Source organism: Phocoena phocoena, chromosome X, assembly GCF_963924675.1.
Source record: "Phocoena phocoena chromosome X, mPhoPho1.1, whole genome shotgun sequence".
In the NCBI taxonomy this organism is placed as follows: domain Eukaryota; kingdom Metazoa; phylum Chordata; class Mammalia; order Artiodactyla; family Phocoenidae; genus Phocoena; species Phocoena phocoena.
This window is the reverse complement of record NC_089240.1, coordinates 53,464,692-53,481,656: the sequence shown is the minus strand read 5'-3', so window position 1 is coordinate 53,481,656 and position 16,965 is coordinate 53,464,692. Positions and strand designations below refer to the sequence as shown.

Here is a 16,965-nt window from a genome sequence, read left to right as displayed (position 1 = left end):
TTGTCAAAAGCTTTCTCTGCATCTATTGAAATGATCATATGGTTTTTCTCCTTCAATTAGTTAATATGGTTTATCCCATTGATTGATTTGCGTATATTGAAGAATCCTTGCATTCCTGGAATGAACCCCACTTGGTCATGATGTATGATCCTTTTAATGTGCTGTTGGATTCTGTTTGCTAGTATTTTGTTGAGGATTGTTGCATCTACGTTCATCATTGATATTGGCCTGTAGTTTTCTTACTTTGTGACATCCTTGTCTGGTTTCGGTAGCAAGGTGATGGTGGCCTTGTAGAATGAATTTGGGAGTGTTCCGCCCTCTGCTATATTTTGGAAGAGTTTGAGAAGGATAGCTGTTAGGTCTTCTCTAAATGTTTGATAGAATTCGCCTGTGAAGCCATCTGCTCCTGGGCTTTTGTTTGTTGGAAGATGTTTAATCACAGTTTCAATTTCAGTGCTTGTGATTGGTCTGTTCATATTTTCTATTTCTTCCTGATTCAGTCTTGGCAGGTTGTGCATTTCTAAGAATTTGTCCAGTTGTTCCAGGTTGTCCATTTTATTGGCATAGAGTTGCTTGTAGTAATCTCTCATGATCTTTTGTATTTCTGCAGTGTCAGTTTTTTCTTCTCCTTTTCATTTCTAATTCTATTGATTTGAGTGTTCTCCCTTTTTTTCTTGATGAGTCTGGCTAATGGTTTATCAATTTTGTTTATCTTCTCAAAGAACCAGCTTTTAGTTTTATTGATCTTTGTTATCGTTTCCTTCATTTCGTTTTCATTTCTTTCTTTTTTTTTTTTTTTTTTGCGGTACGCGGGCCTCTCACTGTTGTGGCCTTCCCCGTTGTGGAGGACAGGCTCCGACGCGCAGGCTCAGTGGCCATGGCTCACGGGCCTAGCCGCTCCACGGCATGTGGGATCTTCCCAGACCGGGGCACGAACCCATGTCCCCTGCATCGGCAGGCAGACTCTCAACCACTGCGCCACCAGGGAAGCCCCGTTTTCATTTATTTCTGATCTGATCTTTATGATTTCTTTCCTTCTGCTAACTTTGGGGTTTTTTTGTTCTTCTTTCTCTAATTGCTTTAGGTGCAAGGTTAGGCTGTTTATTCGAGATGTTTCCTGTTTCTTAAGGTGGGTTTGTATTGCTATAAATTTCCCTCTTAGAACTGCTTTTGCTGCGTCCCATAGGTTTTGGATTGTCGTGTCTCCATTGTCATTTGTTTCTAGGTATTTTTAAATTTCCTCTTTGATTTCTTCAGTGATCACTTCGTTATTAAGTAGTGTATTGTTTAGTCTCCATGTGTTTGTATTTTTTACAGATCTTTTCCTGTTATCGATATCTGGTCTCATAGCGTTGTGGTCAGAAAAGATACTTGATACAATTTCAATTTTCTTAAATTTACCAAGACTTGATTTGTGACCCAAGATATGATCTATTCTCGAGAATGTTCCATAAGCACTTGAGAAGAATGCATATTCTGTAGTTTTTGGATGGAGTGTCCTATAAATATCAATTATGTCCATCTTGTTTAATGTATCATTTAAAGCTTGTGTTACTTTCTTTATTTTCATTTTGGATGATCTGTCCATTGATGGAAGTGGGGTGTTAATGTCCCCTACTATGAATGTGTTACTGTCGATTTCCCCTTTTACGGCTGTTAGTATTTGCCTTATGTATTGAGGTGCTCCTATGTTGGGTACATAAATATTTACAATTTTTATATCTCCTTCTTGGATCGATACCTTGATCATTATGTAGTGTCCTTCTTTGTCTCTTGTATTAGTCTTTTTTTTAAAGTCTATTTTGTCTGATATGAGAATTGCTACTCCAGCTTTCTTTTGGTTTCCATTTGCATGGAATATCTTTTTCCATACCTTCACTTTCAGTTTGTATGTGTCCCTAGGTCTGAAGTGGGTCTCTTGTAGACAGCATATATATGGGTCTTGTTTTTGTATCCATTTAGCCAAACTCTGTCTTTTGGTGGGAGCATTTAGTCCATTTACATTTAAGGTAATTATAGATATGTATGTTCCTATTCTCATTTTCTAAATTGTTTTGGGTTCTTTATTGTAGGACTTTCCCTTCTCTTGTGTTTCATGCCCAGAGAAGTTCCTTTAGCATTTGTTGTAAAGCTGATTTGGTGGTGCTGAACTCTCTCAACTTTTGCTTGTCTTTAAACGTTTTAAGTTCTCCATCAAACCTGAATGAGATCCTTGCTGGGTAGAGTAATCTTGGTTGCAGGTTTTTCTCCTTCATCACTTTAAATATGTCCTGCCAGTCCCTTCTGGTTTGCAGAGATTCTACTGAAAGTTCAGCTGTTAACTTTATGGGGATTCCCTTGTGTGTTATTTTTTTCCCTTGCTGCTTTTAATATGTTTTCTTTGTATTTAATTTTTGACAGTTTGATTAATATGTGTCTTCGCATATTTCTCCTTGGATTTTCCCTGTATGGGACTCTCTGTGCTTCCTGGACTTGATTAACTATTTCCTTTCCCATATTAGGGAAAATTTCAACTATAATCTCTTCAAATATTTTCTCAGTCCCTTTCTTTTTCTCTTCTTCATCTGGAAACCCTGTCATTCGTATGTTGGGGCGATTAATGTTGTCCCATAGGTCTCTGAGACTGTCCACAGTTCTTTTCATTCCTTTTTGTTTATTCTGCTCCGCAGTAGTTATTTCCACTATTTTATCTTCCAGGTCACTTATCCATTCTTCTGTCTCAGTTATTCTGCTATTGATCCCATCTAGAGTATTTTTCATTTCATTTATTGTGTTTTTCATCGTTGTTTGTTTCTTCTTTGGTTCTTCTAGGTCCTTGTTGTATGTTTCTTGCATTTTGTCTATTCTATTTCCAAGATTTTGGATCATCTTTACTATCATTATTCTGAATTCTTTTTCAGGTAGACTGCCTACTTCCTCTTCATTTGTTATGTCTGATGGGTTTTTATTTTGCTCCTTCATCTGCTGTATGTTTTTCTCCCTTCTCATTTTGTTTATCTTACTGTGTTTGGGGTCACCTTTTTGCATGCTGCGGGTTCGTAGTTCCCTTTGTTTTTGCTGTCTTCCCCAGTGGCTAAGGTTGGTTCAGCGGGTTGTGTAGGATTCCTGGTGGAGGGGACTAGTGCCTGTGTTCTGGTGGATGAGGCTGGATCTTGTCGTTCTGGTGGGCAGGTCCATGTCTGGTGATGTGTTTTGGGGTGTCTGTGGACTTATTATGATTTTAGACAGCCTCTCTGCTAATGGGTGGGGTTGTGCTCCTGTTTTGCTAGTTGTTTGGCATAGGGTGTCCAGCACTGTAGTTTGCTGGTCGTAGAGTGAAATTGAGTGCTGGCGTTGAGATGGAGATCTCTGGAAGATTTTCGCTGTTTGATATTATGTTGAGCTGGGAGGTCTCTTGTTGACCAGTGTGCTGAAGTTGGCTCTGCCACCTCAGAGGCACAGCACTGACTCCTGCCTGTAGCACCAAGAGCTTTTCATCCACACAGAAAAAGAGGAAAAGGGAAAAAAATCATAAATCTTGCTCTCAAAGTCCACCTCCTCAATTTGGGATGATTCGTTGCCTATTCATGTATTCCACAGATGCAGGGTACATCAGGTTGATTGTGGAGCTTTAATCAGCTGCTTCTGAACCCTGCCTACTTTCTTTCACAGGCCAAGCATGTTTCTGCTTTAGGACCATTGCACTGGCTAATCCCTCTGTCTGGAATACTCTTTCACCAGATCATTGCATGGCTGACTCCTTCTCAGGTCTCTAATTTAATGTCATCCCTGGAGAAAATCCTTCTCTGACATCCTAACTTAAACATTTCTTCTTCTGCCACCACTCTATTCGATTATCTTCCTTTTTAAATTTTTATTTATTTTTTAAAAATTATTGTGGGGTGTAATTCATTTACAATGTTGTGTTAGTTTCAGGTGTACAGCAAAGTGAATCTGTTATACAAATACATATATCCACTCTTTTTTAGATTCTTTTCCCATATAGGCCATTACATAGTATTGAATAGAGTTCCCTGTGCTATACAGTAGATCCTTACTAGTTATTTATTTTATATATAGCAGTGTGTATGTGTCAATTCAATCTTCCAATTTATCCCTCCCCCTTCCCTATCCCCTGGTAACCATAAGTTTATTTTATACATCTGCAACTCTATTTCGGCTTTGTAGATGAGTTCATTTGTAGCTTTCTTTTAGATTCCACATATAAGTGATACCATATATTTGTCTTTCTGTGTCTGACTTACTTCACTTAGTATGAGAATCTCTAGGTCCATCCATGTTGCTGCTGGAGTAATATTCCACTGTATATATGTACCACATCTTCTTTATCCATTCCTCTGTTGATGGTCATTTGGGTTGTTTCCATGTCTTGGCTATTGTAAATAGTGCTGCAATGAACATTGGGGTGCACGTATCTTTTAAAATTACGGTCCCCTCTAGATATATGGCCACGAGTGCGATTGCAGGATCATATGGTAGCTCTATTTTCAGTTTTATAAGGAACCTCCATACTGTTCTCCATAGTGGCTGTACCAGTTTGCATTCCCACCAACAGTGTAGGAGGGTGCCCTTGTCTCCATTATCTTCTTCTAGTTTTTTTACTGGCCTTATCTCTACCTAAAATTATCATATTTATTTGTTTGTTTTCTTTTCCATGATTATTGTCTCGCACCTCCCACTAGAAAATAAACTTCATGAGGGGAGCAATAGAACATAGTGGTTAAGAACATGGCTTCTGGAGTTGGACTGTCTAAATTCAAATCCCAGTTCTGCCACTTATTAGCTGAGTGACCCTGGGAAAGTTACTTAAATTCTCTATGTCTCAGCTTCCTCTTCTGTAACACGGGGACAGTAATAGTAATACTTCATAGGGTCGTTGCAAGGGTTAAACTGAATTAATACATGCAAAGCACTATATTCCTAGTGCCTAGAAGAGTGTCTGACATGTAGCAGGTGCCTAAGAAGTATTTAATGGCTGACTGAATGAATGAATCCTGATGCCTCCTGCTCCTTCCCTCCTTTCCTGTCTAGTTTCCCCTCACGACTCTTCCTTCAGGAAGCTTTCCCTGACCGTTCTCTACTTTCTAGGACTAAGTTGGTTCTCCTATTTTGTGTGCTCACAGAACCCAGACTTCTTGCAATCCTTAATTGCTGCATATAGTTGTATATTTATGTGTGTGTGATCTTTTTAATAACTGGTCTCTTTTAACTACAAGCTTGGTTAAGGAAGGGCCCATGTCTGTCATATCTACTATGGGATCTCTGCTGCCTAGCATAGTGCCTGACACAAAATGTACACAATAAATATTTCTTGGCTGAATGACTCAAAAACTTTGGCTCATTTTTCTCTTAGAAATGCTGATTAAGAAACATGACTTGAGAAATTCAGTATTTTGCAGCACTTTTAAAATTAATTTTTATTGGAGTATAGTTGTTTTATAATGTTGTCTTACTTTCTGCTGTTCTGCAAAGTGAATCAGTTATATGTATATATATATTCCCTCTTTTTTAGATTTCCTTCCTATTTAGGTCACAACAGAACATTGAGTAGAGTTCCTGTGCTGTACATTAGGTTCTCATTGGTTACCTATTTTATATATAATAATGTATATATGTCAATCCCGATCTCCAAATTCATCCCACCTCTCCCCTTACCCCTTGGTAACCATAAGTTTGTTCTCTACAACTGTGTTTCTATTTCTGCTTTGCAAATGAGTTCATCTGTACCATTTTTCTAGATTCCACATATAAGTGATATTATACAATATTTATTTTTCTCTTTCTGACTTACTTCACTTTGTGTGACAGTCTCTAGGTCCCTCCATGTCTCTGTAAATGGGACTATTTCATTCCTTTTTTATGGCTGAGTAAGATTCCATTGTATATATGTACCACATCTTCTTTATCCATTTCTCTGTTGATGGACATTTAGGTTGCTTCCATGTCCTGGCTATTGTAAATAGTACTGCAATGAATATTGGGGTGCATGTGTATTTTTGAATTATGGTTTCCTCTGGGTATGTGCCAAGGAGTGGGATTGCTGAGTCATATGGTAGTTATAGTTTTAGTTTTTTTACATCTTTATTGGAGTATAATTGCTTACAATGATGTGTTAGTTTCTGCTTTATAACAAAGTGAGTCAGTTATACATATACATTTGTTCCCATATCTCTTCCCTCTTGCATCTCCTCCCTCTCACCCTCCCTATCCCACCCCTCCAGATGGTCACAAAGCACCGAGCTAATCTCTCTGTGCTATGTGGCTGCTTCCCACTAGGTATCTACCTTACATTTGGTAGTGTATATATGTCCATGCCTCTCTCTTGCTTTGTCACAGCTTACCCTTCCCCCTCCCCATATCCTGAAGTCCATTCTCTAGTAGGTCTGTGTCTTTATTCGTCTTACCCCTAGGTTCTTCACGACATTTTTTTGAGCTATTTGTAATGAGGTGGATAGACCTAGAGTCTGTCATGCAGAGTGAAGTAAGTCAGAAAGAGAAAGACAAATACCGTATGCTAACACATATATATGGAATTTAAGAAAAAATATTTTTAGTTTTTTGAAGAACTTCCATACTCTTCTCCATAGTGGCTGTATCAATTTACATTCCCACCAACAGTGCAAGCAGGTTCCTTTTTCTCCACACCCTCTCCAGCATTTATTGCTTACAGATTGTTTGTTGATGGCCATTCTGACCAGTGTGAGGTGATGCCTCATTGTAGTTTTGATTTGCATTTTTCCAATAATTAGTGATGTTGAGCATCTTTTCATGTATTTGTTGGCTATCAGTATGTCTTCCTTGGAAAAATGTTTATTTAGGTCCTCTGCCCATTTTTGGATTGTGTTGTTTATTTTTTTGATATTGAGCCGAATGAGCTGTTTGTATATTTTGGAGATTAATCCCTTGTCAGTTGCTTCGTTTGCAACTATTTTCTCCCATTCTGACTGTTGTCTTTTCCTTTTGTTTATGGTTTCCTTTGCTGTGCAAAAGCTTTTAAGTTTAATCAGGTCCCATTTGTTTATTTTTATTACCCTAGAAAGTGGGTCAAAAAGGATCTTGCCATGATTTATGTCATAGAGTGTTCTGCCTATGTTTTCCTGTAAGAGTTGTATAGTATCCAGCCTTACATTTAGGTCTTTAATCCATTTTGAGTTTATTTTTGTGTATGGTGTTAGGGTGTATTCTGATTTCATTCATTTACATGTAGCTGTCAAGTTTTCCCAGCACCACTTTTTGAAGAGACAGTTCTTTCTCCATTGTATATTCTTGACTCCTTCATCATAGGTTAGGTGACCATAGGTGCGTGGGTTTATCTCTGGGCTTTCTATCCTGTTCCACTGAGCTATACTTCTGTTTTTTGCTAGTACCATACTGTCTTGATAACTGTAGCTTTGTAGTATAGTCTGAAGTCAGAGAGCCTGATTCTTCCTGCTCTGTTTTTCTTTCTCAAGGTTGCTTTGGCTATTCAGGGTCTTTTATGTTTCCATACAAATTGTAAATTTTCTTGTTCTAATTCTGTGAAAAATGCCATTGGTAATTTGATAGGGATTGCATTGAATCTGTAGATTGCTTTGGGTAGTATAGTCATTTTCACAACATTGATTCTTCCAATCCAAGAACATGGTATATCTCTCCACCTGTTTGTATCATCTTTAATTTCTTTCATCAGTGTCTTATAATTTTCTGCATACAGGTCTTTTGTCTCCTTAGGTAGGTTTATTCCTAGATACTTTATTCTTTTTGTTGTGATGGTAAATGGGATCGTTTCCTTAATTTTTTTTCATATCTTTCATTGTTATTGTATAGGAATGCAAGATATTTCTGTGTATTAATTTTGTGTCCTGCAACGTTACTAAGTTCATTGATTAGCTCTAGTAGTTTCCTGTTGGCATCTTTAGGATTTTCTATATATAGTATCATATCATCTGCAAACAGTGACAGTTTTACATCTTCTATTCTAATTTAGATTCCTTTTATTTCTTTTTCTTCTCTTATTGCCATGGCTAGGACTTCCAAAACTATGTTGAATAATAGTGGCAAGAGTTGCCATCCTTGTCTTGTTCCTGATCTTAGAGGAAATGGTTTCAGTTTTTCACCATTGAGAATGACATTTTCTGTGGGTTTGTCATATATAGCCTTTATTATGTTGAGGTAGGTTTCCTCTATGCCCACTCTCTGGAGAGTTTTTTCATAAACGTGTGTGAATTTTTTTGAAAGATTTTTCTGCATCTATCGAGATTTTCATATGGTTTGTATCCTTCAGTTTCTTAATTTAGTGTATCACATTGATTGATTTGCATATGTTGAAGAATCCTTGCATCTGTGAGATAAATCCCACTTGATCATGGTGTATTATTCTTTTAATGTGTTGTTGGATTCTGTTTGCTAGTATTTTGTTGGAGATTTTTGTGTCTATGTTTATCATTGATATTGGTCTGTATTTTTTTTTTTCTGTGACATCTTTCTCTAGTTTTGGTGTCAGGGTGATGGTGACCTTATAAAATGAGCTTGGGAGTGTTCCTCCCTCTGTATTTTTTTTTTTCATCACGTTTTGAAAGGCAATTCAGATTGAAAGCTGTTGTTGCATCTCTGCCTCCTGTCTTAATTCAGTTCATTATTGAAACAGAGGGAAAGATGTATGAATTCAAACATTCTGGCCTCCACTCTTTAAATTTTGATCTGTTCCCTGAAAGTATCAAGAAGAAACTGGCTCACTTCCCCTTTGCTAACTCCTTACATTTTAATGGTATTCATCCCAACATATCCTGCCTCCTTACCTGTTTCTTAGTAATATGGAGAATATTGATCCTGATAGGACTGAGCTATTTTATTCCCACCACCTCAAATCAATGAACTTTTTCTAATAAAATAACACTTTATAACTCAGTGCTAGCACAACTCCAAAATATTCTCTCATCTGTTACAGCCTTCTGATCAATCGAGAGTCATTGAACACCTCTTACTATATGACTACCAGCTTGGCTTGAAGATACTGTTTGAAGTACTGTTTCAGGAGCAAGAGCAGAAGGTATGGTTTCTTTCTATTCCCCTCTCTTTACCTGTAACATTTACCTTCCTCTCACTGCTAGCCTGATTTCTTACAACTCAGCAAGGTGCAGGTGAGACACCTGTTATTAAAGGTGTCAAGAAGCCAAGACAAATCCATGAAAGCTACAAGGAATGGACCATTTTCTTAATTGGATACTTTAACTGTTACAAATAGCACAAAACTTACTCCAAGCTCCAGATGCTTCCAGGGCCCCTTCACCTAGATTAACTGTCATCTACCTTTAATGTCCTTGGATTGGGAACATGGAACACACTTGGCCCTCTACAGGCTCCCTTTATTGGGTGTAATTTCTGGCCCAAGTAACAGAGGAGTTTGTATTCCATTGGGGTAGCAGCAGCTTGATATGGGTAATGTGGGGCTATGGGAAGAGCACAAGTCCCTGAGTACAGGGCTCTGTTTCTGCATCAGACAGTCTGGGTTTACCTTGGATAAGTCCATTGCCTCTCTTGGCCTTGTTCCTCATCTGTGAAATAGGGTTTTGGTGAGGCTTGTTAGACATTTGCCAAATTACTTTGAAAAATCGTATTGTAAACCTATTAACACATTTAACTGAAAGAGATACAAAGCTATCTCTAGACCCTTACCAGACATGTGAACACAGCATGAGGTAAAGATTCTAAGAGGAAGTGGATGGCAGAAGAAGAGAAATTAGTTTTAAAACCTCAGAGGCCATTCCTAAATTTTTCCCTCCACATCCCCATGCACACCTTCCATTTCTCTTCAAACAAGAGTTAACTTATAAAGTGATATTTTGACATAAATATATACATTTAAGATGCCATTTTACTTTTGTTCTTCATATTTTTTCATAGATATTCCCAAGTCCCTTGGTCCAACCTGAGCCCAGGCTCTAGCTTTGTAACTTACTTTGTGGCCTTGGCCAAGCCAGTTTTCCAGAGTCAGTTTTCTTCCTTGTAAAAACAGATAAATCTACTTATCCCCTTCACAGAGATTGAGAGAATGAAATGAGGGACTGTACATACAGCTCTCAGCACAGTAGCTGATACATACCAGGCACTTACATGGATCTGTTCCCTTCCCCCTCCTCTAATAGAACAGGGCTGCAGCAAATTCTTGGCTCTGGACTCTAAGGTAGAGTAGCTCAGACCCACAGTCTTTCTGACCAACAAACTCAATAGTCTTCAAACGCCTGCTAGTGACACTACAAAACAAGGATCTTCAAGATCACAAGGAAACTGTTAAGCTGGACACCATGGAGACTTTCCTGGTTGTGAAAGTTATTATGTCTGGGATCCAAAGAAGAGAAGGGCTTCAGATCCTTCCCTAGAAAACTCTTAAAAATCAGTGTGGATATCCAGAATGTCATGAGACTCATGTTCTACTATTGTCCCACTCCCCAAAATATCAAGCCCTGTATTTAGCACTATCTTGGAAAGATCTCACTGACTACTTACAAAGGGCCTTTGAGGTGGGGCTAAGTATGTCTATTTTTCAGATTAGGAAACTGAGGCCTAGAAAAAGAAAGGACAAGATCAATCAGAGAGAGCTCCAGCTTACTTTTAGTTGAGTGAGTCAAAGTCCTCTATGTGTCCAAAACCCAGCTCTCTGGGCCTCTCCATTCTCTCTGAGCAATTACCTCTTCTTACATGCTCTCATCTCCTCCCAGTCATTCTCCGCTTTGCCTCTAGAGTTACCTCCCTAAGACATCCTTCCAACCTTATCACTCCTGTGCTTTGAAACATAAAATAACTTGGCATTATTTAGCACACTTAATAAATGTGTATTGGATGAATGTGTGCCTATAGGATTAAATCCAAACTCTATTTTGGATTAAGTTAAAGGTCTTTCACAATCTGGTTCCAACCTAGCTTTTCTAGGTACATCTCCCATTTCTCTTTCCCACCTCCCCACTCCATATATGAACCTTATGTTCCAGACACCTTGGCTCACTTGTTCTTTCCTTTCTATATGTGTTGTGCCCTGTCCTGGAAAGTCAGTCTTCCCCAGTGGACTGGAAAATTCTCAGTTATATTTTGAGACCTATTTACATCTCTGCTCAGATTACACTTTATCCATTTCTGTATTGTGACAGCACAATGCACTGTAATTAATGGGTTACTTTTCTTTCTCTCCTGCTCCTCAAAGGCAAGGACTTGCTTCTATTTATCTTTGTTTCACCCAGTGCCTCCCCCAGTACTTCCTTCGTTGACTGACAAAATTTGAACTCAGTAACTAGAATGGATGGAGAGCTGGAAGGAACGTGGTCAACCTCTCCCCATCCTTCAGCCTTTGCAGCTGCTCCCTCCTCCCTTCCACCTCTTCTCCACCTCCATCTGAATGCCAAAGCCACGAGTTCCCAGACAGCTGCCAGAACACTCAACCTCTCGCTCGCACGGGCCAAACGAATATCACTATTCCCTTGTACTCCTCACGACCTTTGACACAATTATCTGTGACAAATTGACTTAAAGTGCAGCTGCAGGAAGAGAAACAGGAATGTCTCGCTTGGCCTTCTGGGAGTTGTAGTCCTGCAGACCCCCGGGCTGCCTGGCTGGTCCTGGAGCTGCGGACTACAGCTCCCAGGCCTTCTCCATGTCCCTACCGCACAGGCTCAGAGCCCCATGCCGGGAGGAGGTGGTTACATTGTGTCTATTGTATCCCTGGGCTTGTGTGTTTGTACATTTCTCAGGACGTGAAAGTGAGAGTGAAAAGCATGGCAGATGAACAAGAAATCATGTGCAAATTGGAAAGCATTAAAGAGATCAGGTAAGTGGAACTTTGCAGCGCCCTCCCTGTCCCCTCCGAAGCTACCCAAATCCCTCACTGCGGGAGAGGGCTGCTAGCTACGGAAAGTGTCTATTGTTGGGCTACTTGCGGAGGGGGACTGAAAACGATCCCATTCACCACGGAATTTAAGGATGGGAATGAGGCAGGGGAGAATCGGAACTGAGACTATCAGAGAGAGAGAGAGAGAGAGAGGCAGACAGAGAAATAGACCTACCGAGAGGAATCTCTTGCCAGATGTGTCTGAGAAAGCCAGATGCAGACACACGGTGTAAGTGTGTTTGTGTTGGGGGGGGACGGGGGTGGGTGGGTGTTGGTCCAAAGACAGCTTTATGCTTCTTGGGTGGGAGTTGGGGGAATGGCATTCTTGGACACATTATTTTTTAAAGTGTTTGTAAGATCCAAGGTGTATTTGGCTCCTTGCTCTTTAGGTGTCTAGATTTGTTTCTTTCAGTCTTCTGTTCAACTTCAGGACCTCGAGCTCCGGCGAGCCTTTTGAGAGCAGAGTCTAACACATCGGGGCTGGTGGCGGCTGCTGGGGGCTGCAGACTGGGGATGCGGAGGAATCCCTGCAGGCCAGGATAGGGAGGAGAGAGAGCACTCGCTCTTATGTATTTTTTGCTTTCACTTACCACTTTCTTCCTCTCCTACCCGGTGCTTGGGAAGGGGGATGGGAGTGATGGAGACTGGGGAGGCAGTTGCCGCCTGCAACAGTTGCTCTCAGGCCCCAGAGGTGATGGGCGAATGGGCGGGATGCAAAGTGCGTGTTGCCTGCGTCCCCTACCCCTTTTCTCTAGGAGTGGCATTGGCTAGGCAATGATGCTGTCCTTGCTCAGAGCACAATAACGCCAGTTGAGTGGACTGCCTGGGCCAATACCAGGCCTTCCTTCACCCACTCTTCTCTGCCAGGACCCCCTCCCCACCACTGACCCGACTCTGCCTCGGCTTCCACCCTCCTTCTGAGGGTGCCCTGGGTTGGGCTGTTCCCTTTAGTGTTTTCCAGGAACCTGAAGAAAAATGGGGTAGGATATCAAGTGTGTCCCTTTAAGAAATAAGAGTTTGACCAAGAGATTTAACTCTTGGAGTGAATGCCTTGGGTGAGACTCACACAAGATGGTGGTGGTGGGGAAGCACCTTGGCTTTTCTGTCCTTTACAGGGGTTATATTTCTACTTTTGCTGGAGAATAAAAGGAAGGGATTATTATTTATTGAGCCCCTGGTGTGCCAAGCCGCTTGACCTACTATTGCGCATTCGGCTATCCTGAGAACTTCCTACACTTCCTTTACAACTGGGAAAATGGAGGCTCAGAAAATTTAAGTAATTTCTCCAGAGCCAAACAGTTTGGAAATGCCAGATTTTGACAAGAACCCAGTCAATTTGTGTGCAGAGGCTCTGGTCTTCCCACTCTATCCCTTCAGGGCCTAGGAAAAGGTAGACAGGGTTTATATTGCAATTTTTTTCTGCAAAAGAATCAGGATATAGGGAGTGAGACACCTTGGTGCAGGAAAAAGTCAGCTGTCATAATAACAGTGCAGCTAATAAGAAACTTATGCCTGCAAGTGAAGAGCCTAGACTTATTTTTACCAGATTTTAAAGGAATTCCTACCCAACCCCAAGGGAAGGAACAGTTGGGAACAAGGAAAAGTGACTCCTTCTAGTACAGACCAAATGGGGGGCCATGGCTTTGACCCTCACCAGTGTTAAACCTGGCATTCCTACCACTACTAGCTGAGATGGGATCCTAAGAGGCCTAAGAGAGGCCAGAACTCTCACCCTCAACCAGCAATAATAAAGATCCTCTCCCCAACCTGGATGTCAATCAGAGACCCAGTGGAGAACCTGGACTTGTACTGCCCCCCTTCCCTGCAAAACTAGCACATCAGAGGAGGCCTGCAAAGACAAAAGTGTTAAGAGAGATCCAGAGTGTCCAAATTTAATTGAAAAAAAATTACTTGACATACCAAGATTATCAGTTTCAGTGGCAAGAGGAAGTAAACAGATGCCAGGGTTGAGAAGACACAGAGGTTGGAATTATCTGACAAGGATTTTAAAGCAGCCATCATAAAAATGCTTCAGGGAGCAATCACAACACACTTGCAACAAATGATACAATATAAAATCTCACCATTTAAATAGAAAGTCTCAAAAAGAAATATGAAACACAGAGAAGAACCAAGTGGAAGTTTAAAAACTGGAAAAAAATCTCTAAAAACTCAATGGATGGGATCAACAGCAAGATGGAGAAGACAGAGGAAAGAATCAGACAACTTAAACATAAAACAGTAGAAATAACCCAGTGTAAAAAAACAGAGGGAAATTAAATGTAAAAAGAAAAAAGAAGAAAGAAAGAAAGAAAGAAAGAAAGAAAGAAAGAAAGAAAGAAAGGAAGAAAGGAAAGAAAAGAAAAGAAAAGAAGGAATTGAGCAGAGCCAGATCCTCCAGACTTGTGAGACTATAACAAAAGATCTAACAGTCATGTCAACAGAATCTCATAAAGAGAGGAGAAATAAGGCAGGACCAGAAGTACCTGAAGAAGTAGTGGCTTAAAACTTTCCAAACTGAGCAAAGGGCATAAATTTCTAGATCCAAGTAGCTAAGCAAACACCATCAAAAAGGCCCAAAGAAATTCATACCAAGACACATCATAGTCAACCTTCTGAAATCAGAAGCAGAGAAAAGATGTAGGAAACAGCCAAAGAGGAACAACATCTTACCTGTACCTTCAGGGAAAAAAAATAGAAAGTCAGCAGATTCCTCATCAGAAACTGATGAGGCCCTAGCAGGAAGTAGCACAACATTTTTCAAGTGCTGAAGGAAAAGAACCATCAACCCAGAATCCTATGTGCAGTGGTAATATCCTTCAGGAATAAAGGGATGATCAAGACATTCTCAGATGAAAGGAAACAGGGAATTTATCAGTAGGAGGTCTACCCTATAAGAATGAGAAAAGTAAGTCTTAAAACAGAAAAGAAACAATAAAAGTAGGAACCTTGGAAGAAAGAGTACAGTAGGCAAAAACATGGGTACATACAACAGAATTTCTTTTCCTCTTGAGTTGTATGAATCCTGTTTGATGATTGGATCAAAATTTATTACACTGTCTCACGTGGTTCTGAATGTATGTAGAGGAAATATTTAAGACATTTATGCTATAAGCAGGGAGTATAAAAGAATGTAAAAGGGAGGTAAATTTCCATCTTACTTATCCATTTATCTGTTGAAGGACACTACGGATTCTTCCATATCTTGGCTATTGTAAATTATGCTGCTATGAACACTGGGGTGCATGTAACTTTTCGAATTAGTGTTTTCATTTTCTTTGGATCATATACACAGGAGTAGTATTACTGGATCATATGGTAGTTCTATTTTTAGTTTTTTGAGGAGATAAATTCTGTATGTTGTCATTTATATGTGGAATCTAAAAAGTAAAACAAATGAATGAACATAGCAAAATACAGAAACAGACTCACAGATATAGAGAACAAACTAGTGGTTACCAGCAGGGAGAGGAAAGTGGGTGAGGGGCAAGATAAGGGGTAGGGGATTAAGAGAAACAAAATACTATATATAAAATAAATAAGATACAAGTATTGTAAAACACAGGGAAATAGTGCCAATATTTTATAACAACTTCAAATGGAGTATAATCTATAAAAATATTGAATCACTATGCTGTACATTTGAACCTAATATAATATTGCATGTCAACTATGCTTTAGTTAAAAAAATTATAGATATATCAAAATGAAATTTGAAGAAAATGTTCAAGTCACCCACAGGAAGGCAGGGCAAAGAAAAGAGAAAAAACTAAATCAGAGAGAAAAAACAGGTAACAGAAAATAAAATGACAGACTTAGCCTTAACATATCAATAATTATGTTGAATATAAATGGTCTAAATACACCAATGAAATGACAGTCGATTTAAAAACATGACTGAACTATATGAGAAAGGGTCAATCCATGAAGAAGACATAATTCTAGATGTGTATGCACCAAAAGTGATTTAAATTAGCCTTCTTTTGATAATTTTACAGTAATATGCAAATGTTATATCACTTGGTTTAAGAACTGAAAATAGGGAAATTATTACAAATACAACTCGATTTTCACACGTGGACCAGTAAAACATGTATGAGAGGTGGAGAGAAGGAAGGGGTAGAAGGAACTGGAGAAAGGAACTAACATTAGTTGAACACCTACTGATTTCAAAGCTCTTAGCTCATTTAGTGTTCAACTCTTGCTAATGGAAATCTGTGGTAGGAATTATTATCCCCATTTTACAGATAAGGATACTAAGGCTCAGGGAGGTTAGGTAACCTATCTATGGTCACACAGCTAGGAAAGGAAGAGAGAATGTATCCTCCTATTCACATGGCATATGCATTTCAACAAATGCTGATAATCTAATTAAGCATTATTCACAATTCTTCAACTGCTCTAATCCTAAATCCCTCAAAGTTATAAACAAAGCAACCTATTTCTGTTAAAAAAATAATTTTACTTCTGTACTGAAGTAGCAGTGATGAGGATAATATCGCCCAAAAACCTGATTAAGTCAAGCTAAGAGTCAGACACACCCCCAGGCACAAGCACAGAAATATACACATTCATAGTGACACACATTCATGTACATACACACTGATGGCAGAATTTGAAGTGGAAAATGTCTCAGGAATGGATTCTCCCACCACAAACCATTCCCACTTCTGACTCTGACCACATGCTCACAGCCCTGTCTTTCCTCCTAACCCCAACCACACTCCAACACTATGCTGCAGACCTTGGGCCCCAAGTCCCACACTGGTCTATTTTGCCCATCAATTTCTTGGGCTTCTAAGTGGTGATGAAGGAGCATGTGGATATGTGGAAAGGAGAAGGAAAGAATGGAACAAAAGAGGAGAGATGGAAAAGAGAGAAGGAAAGGAGAAGAAGCCATGAGGCAAAGAAAGTGAGTGTAGCCACTGCTAGAGCAACCAGAGCCCTTCACCAGCTCCCCAAATACATACTAATATTTCCTTAACATGCACATGCCATTCATACACACACATTGCACACATCCATGGCCCTAGTGCACACATATCCATACACAATAAACTTTCCTCACTTAAGAAAGGAAAAACTCATTTTGGAAGTAAATATTGTAG

At 39.6% G+C, this 16,965-nt stretch overlaps 1 protein-coding gene across 2 annotated transcripts in view; it reads left to right on the top strand.

Moving 5' to 3' along the window:
• The first annotated feature begins 11,605 nt into the window (after positions 1–11,605).
• The window catches only part of ZC4H2 (zinc finger C4H2-type containing), a 36,076-nt gene continuing 30,716 nt past the window's right edge, over positions 11,606–16,965 (top strand). Inside the window, exon 1 of one of the 2 annotated variants that reach the window (XM_065900903.1) lies at positions 11,606–11,797. In XM_065900903.1, coding sequence (XP_065756975.1) covers positions 11,745–11,797 — 53 coding nt within the window. In that variant the 5' untranslated portion in view covers positions 11,606–11,744. The remainder of the gene's footprint in view (positions 11,798–16,965) is intronic. The other variant, XM_065900904.1, reaches the window with a different exon arrangement.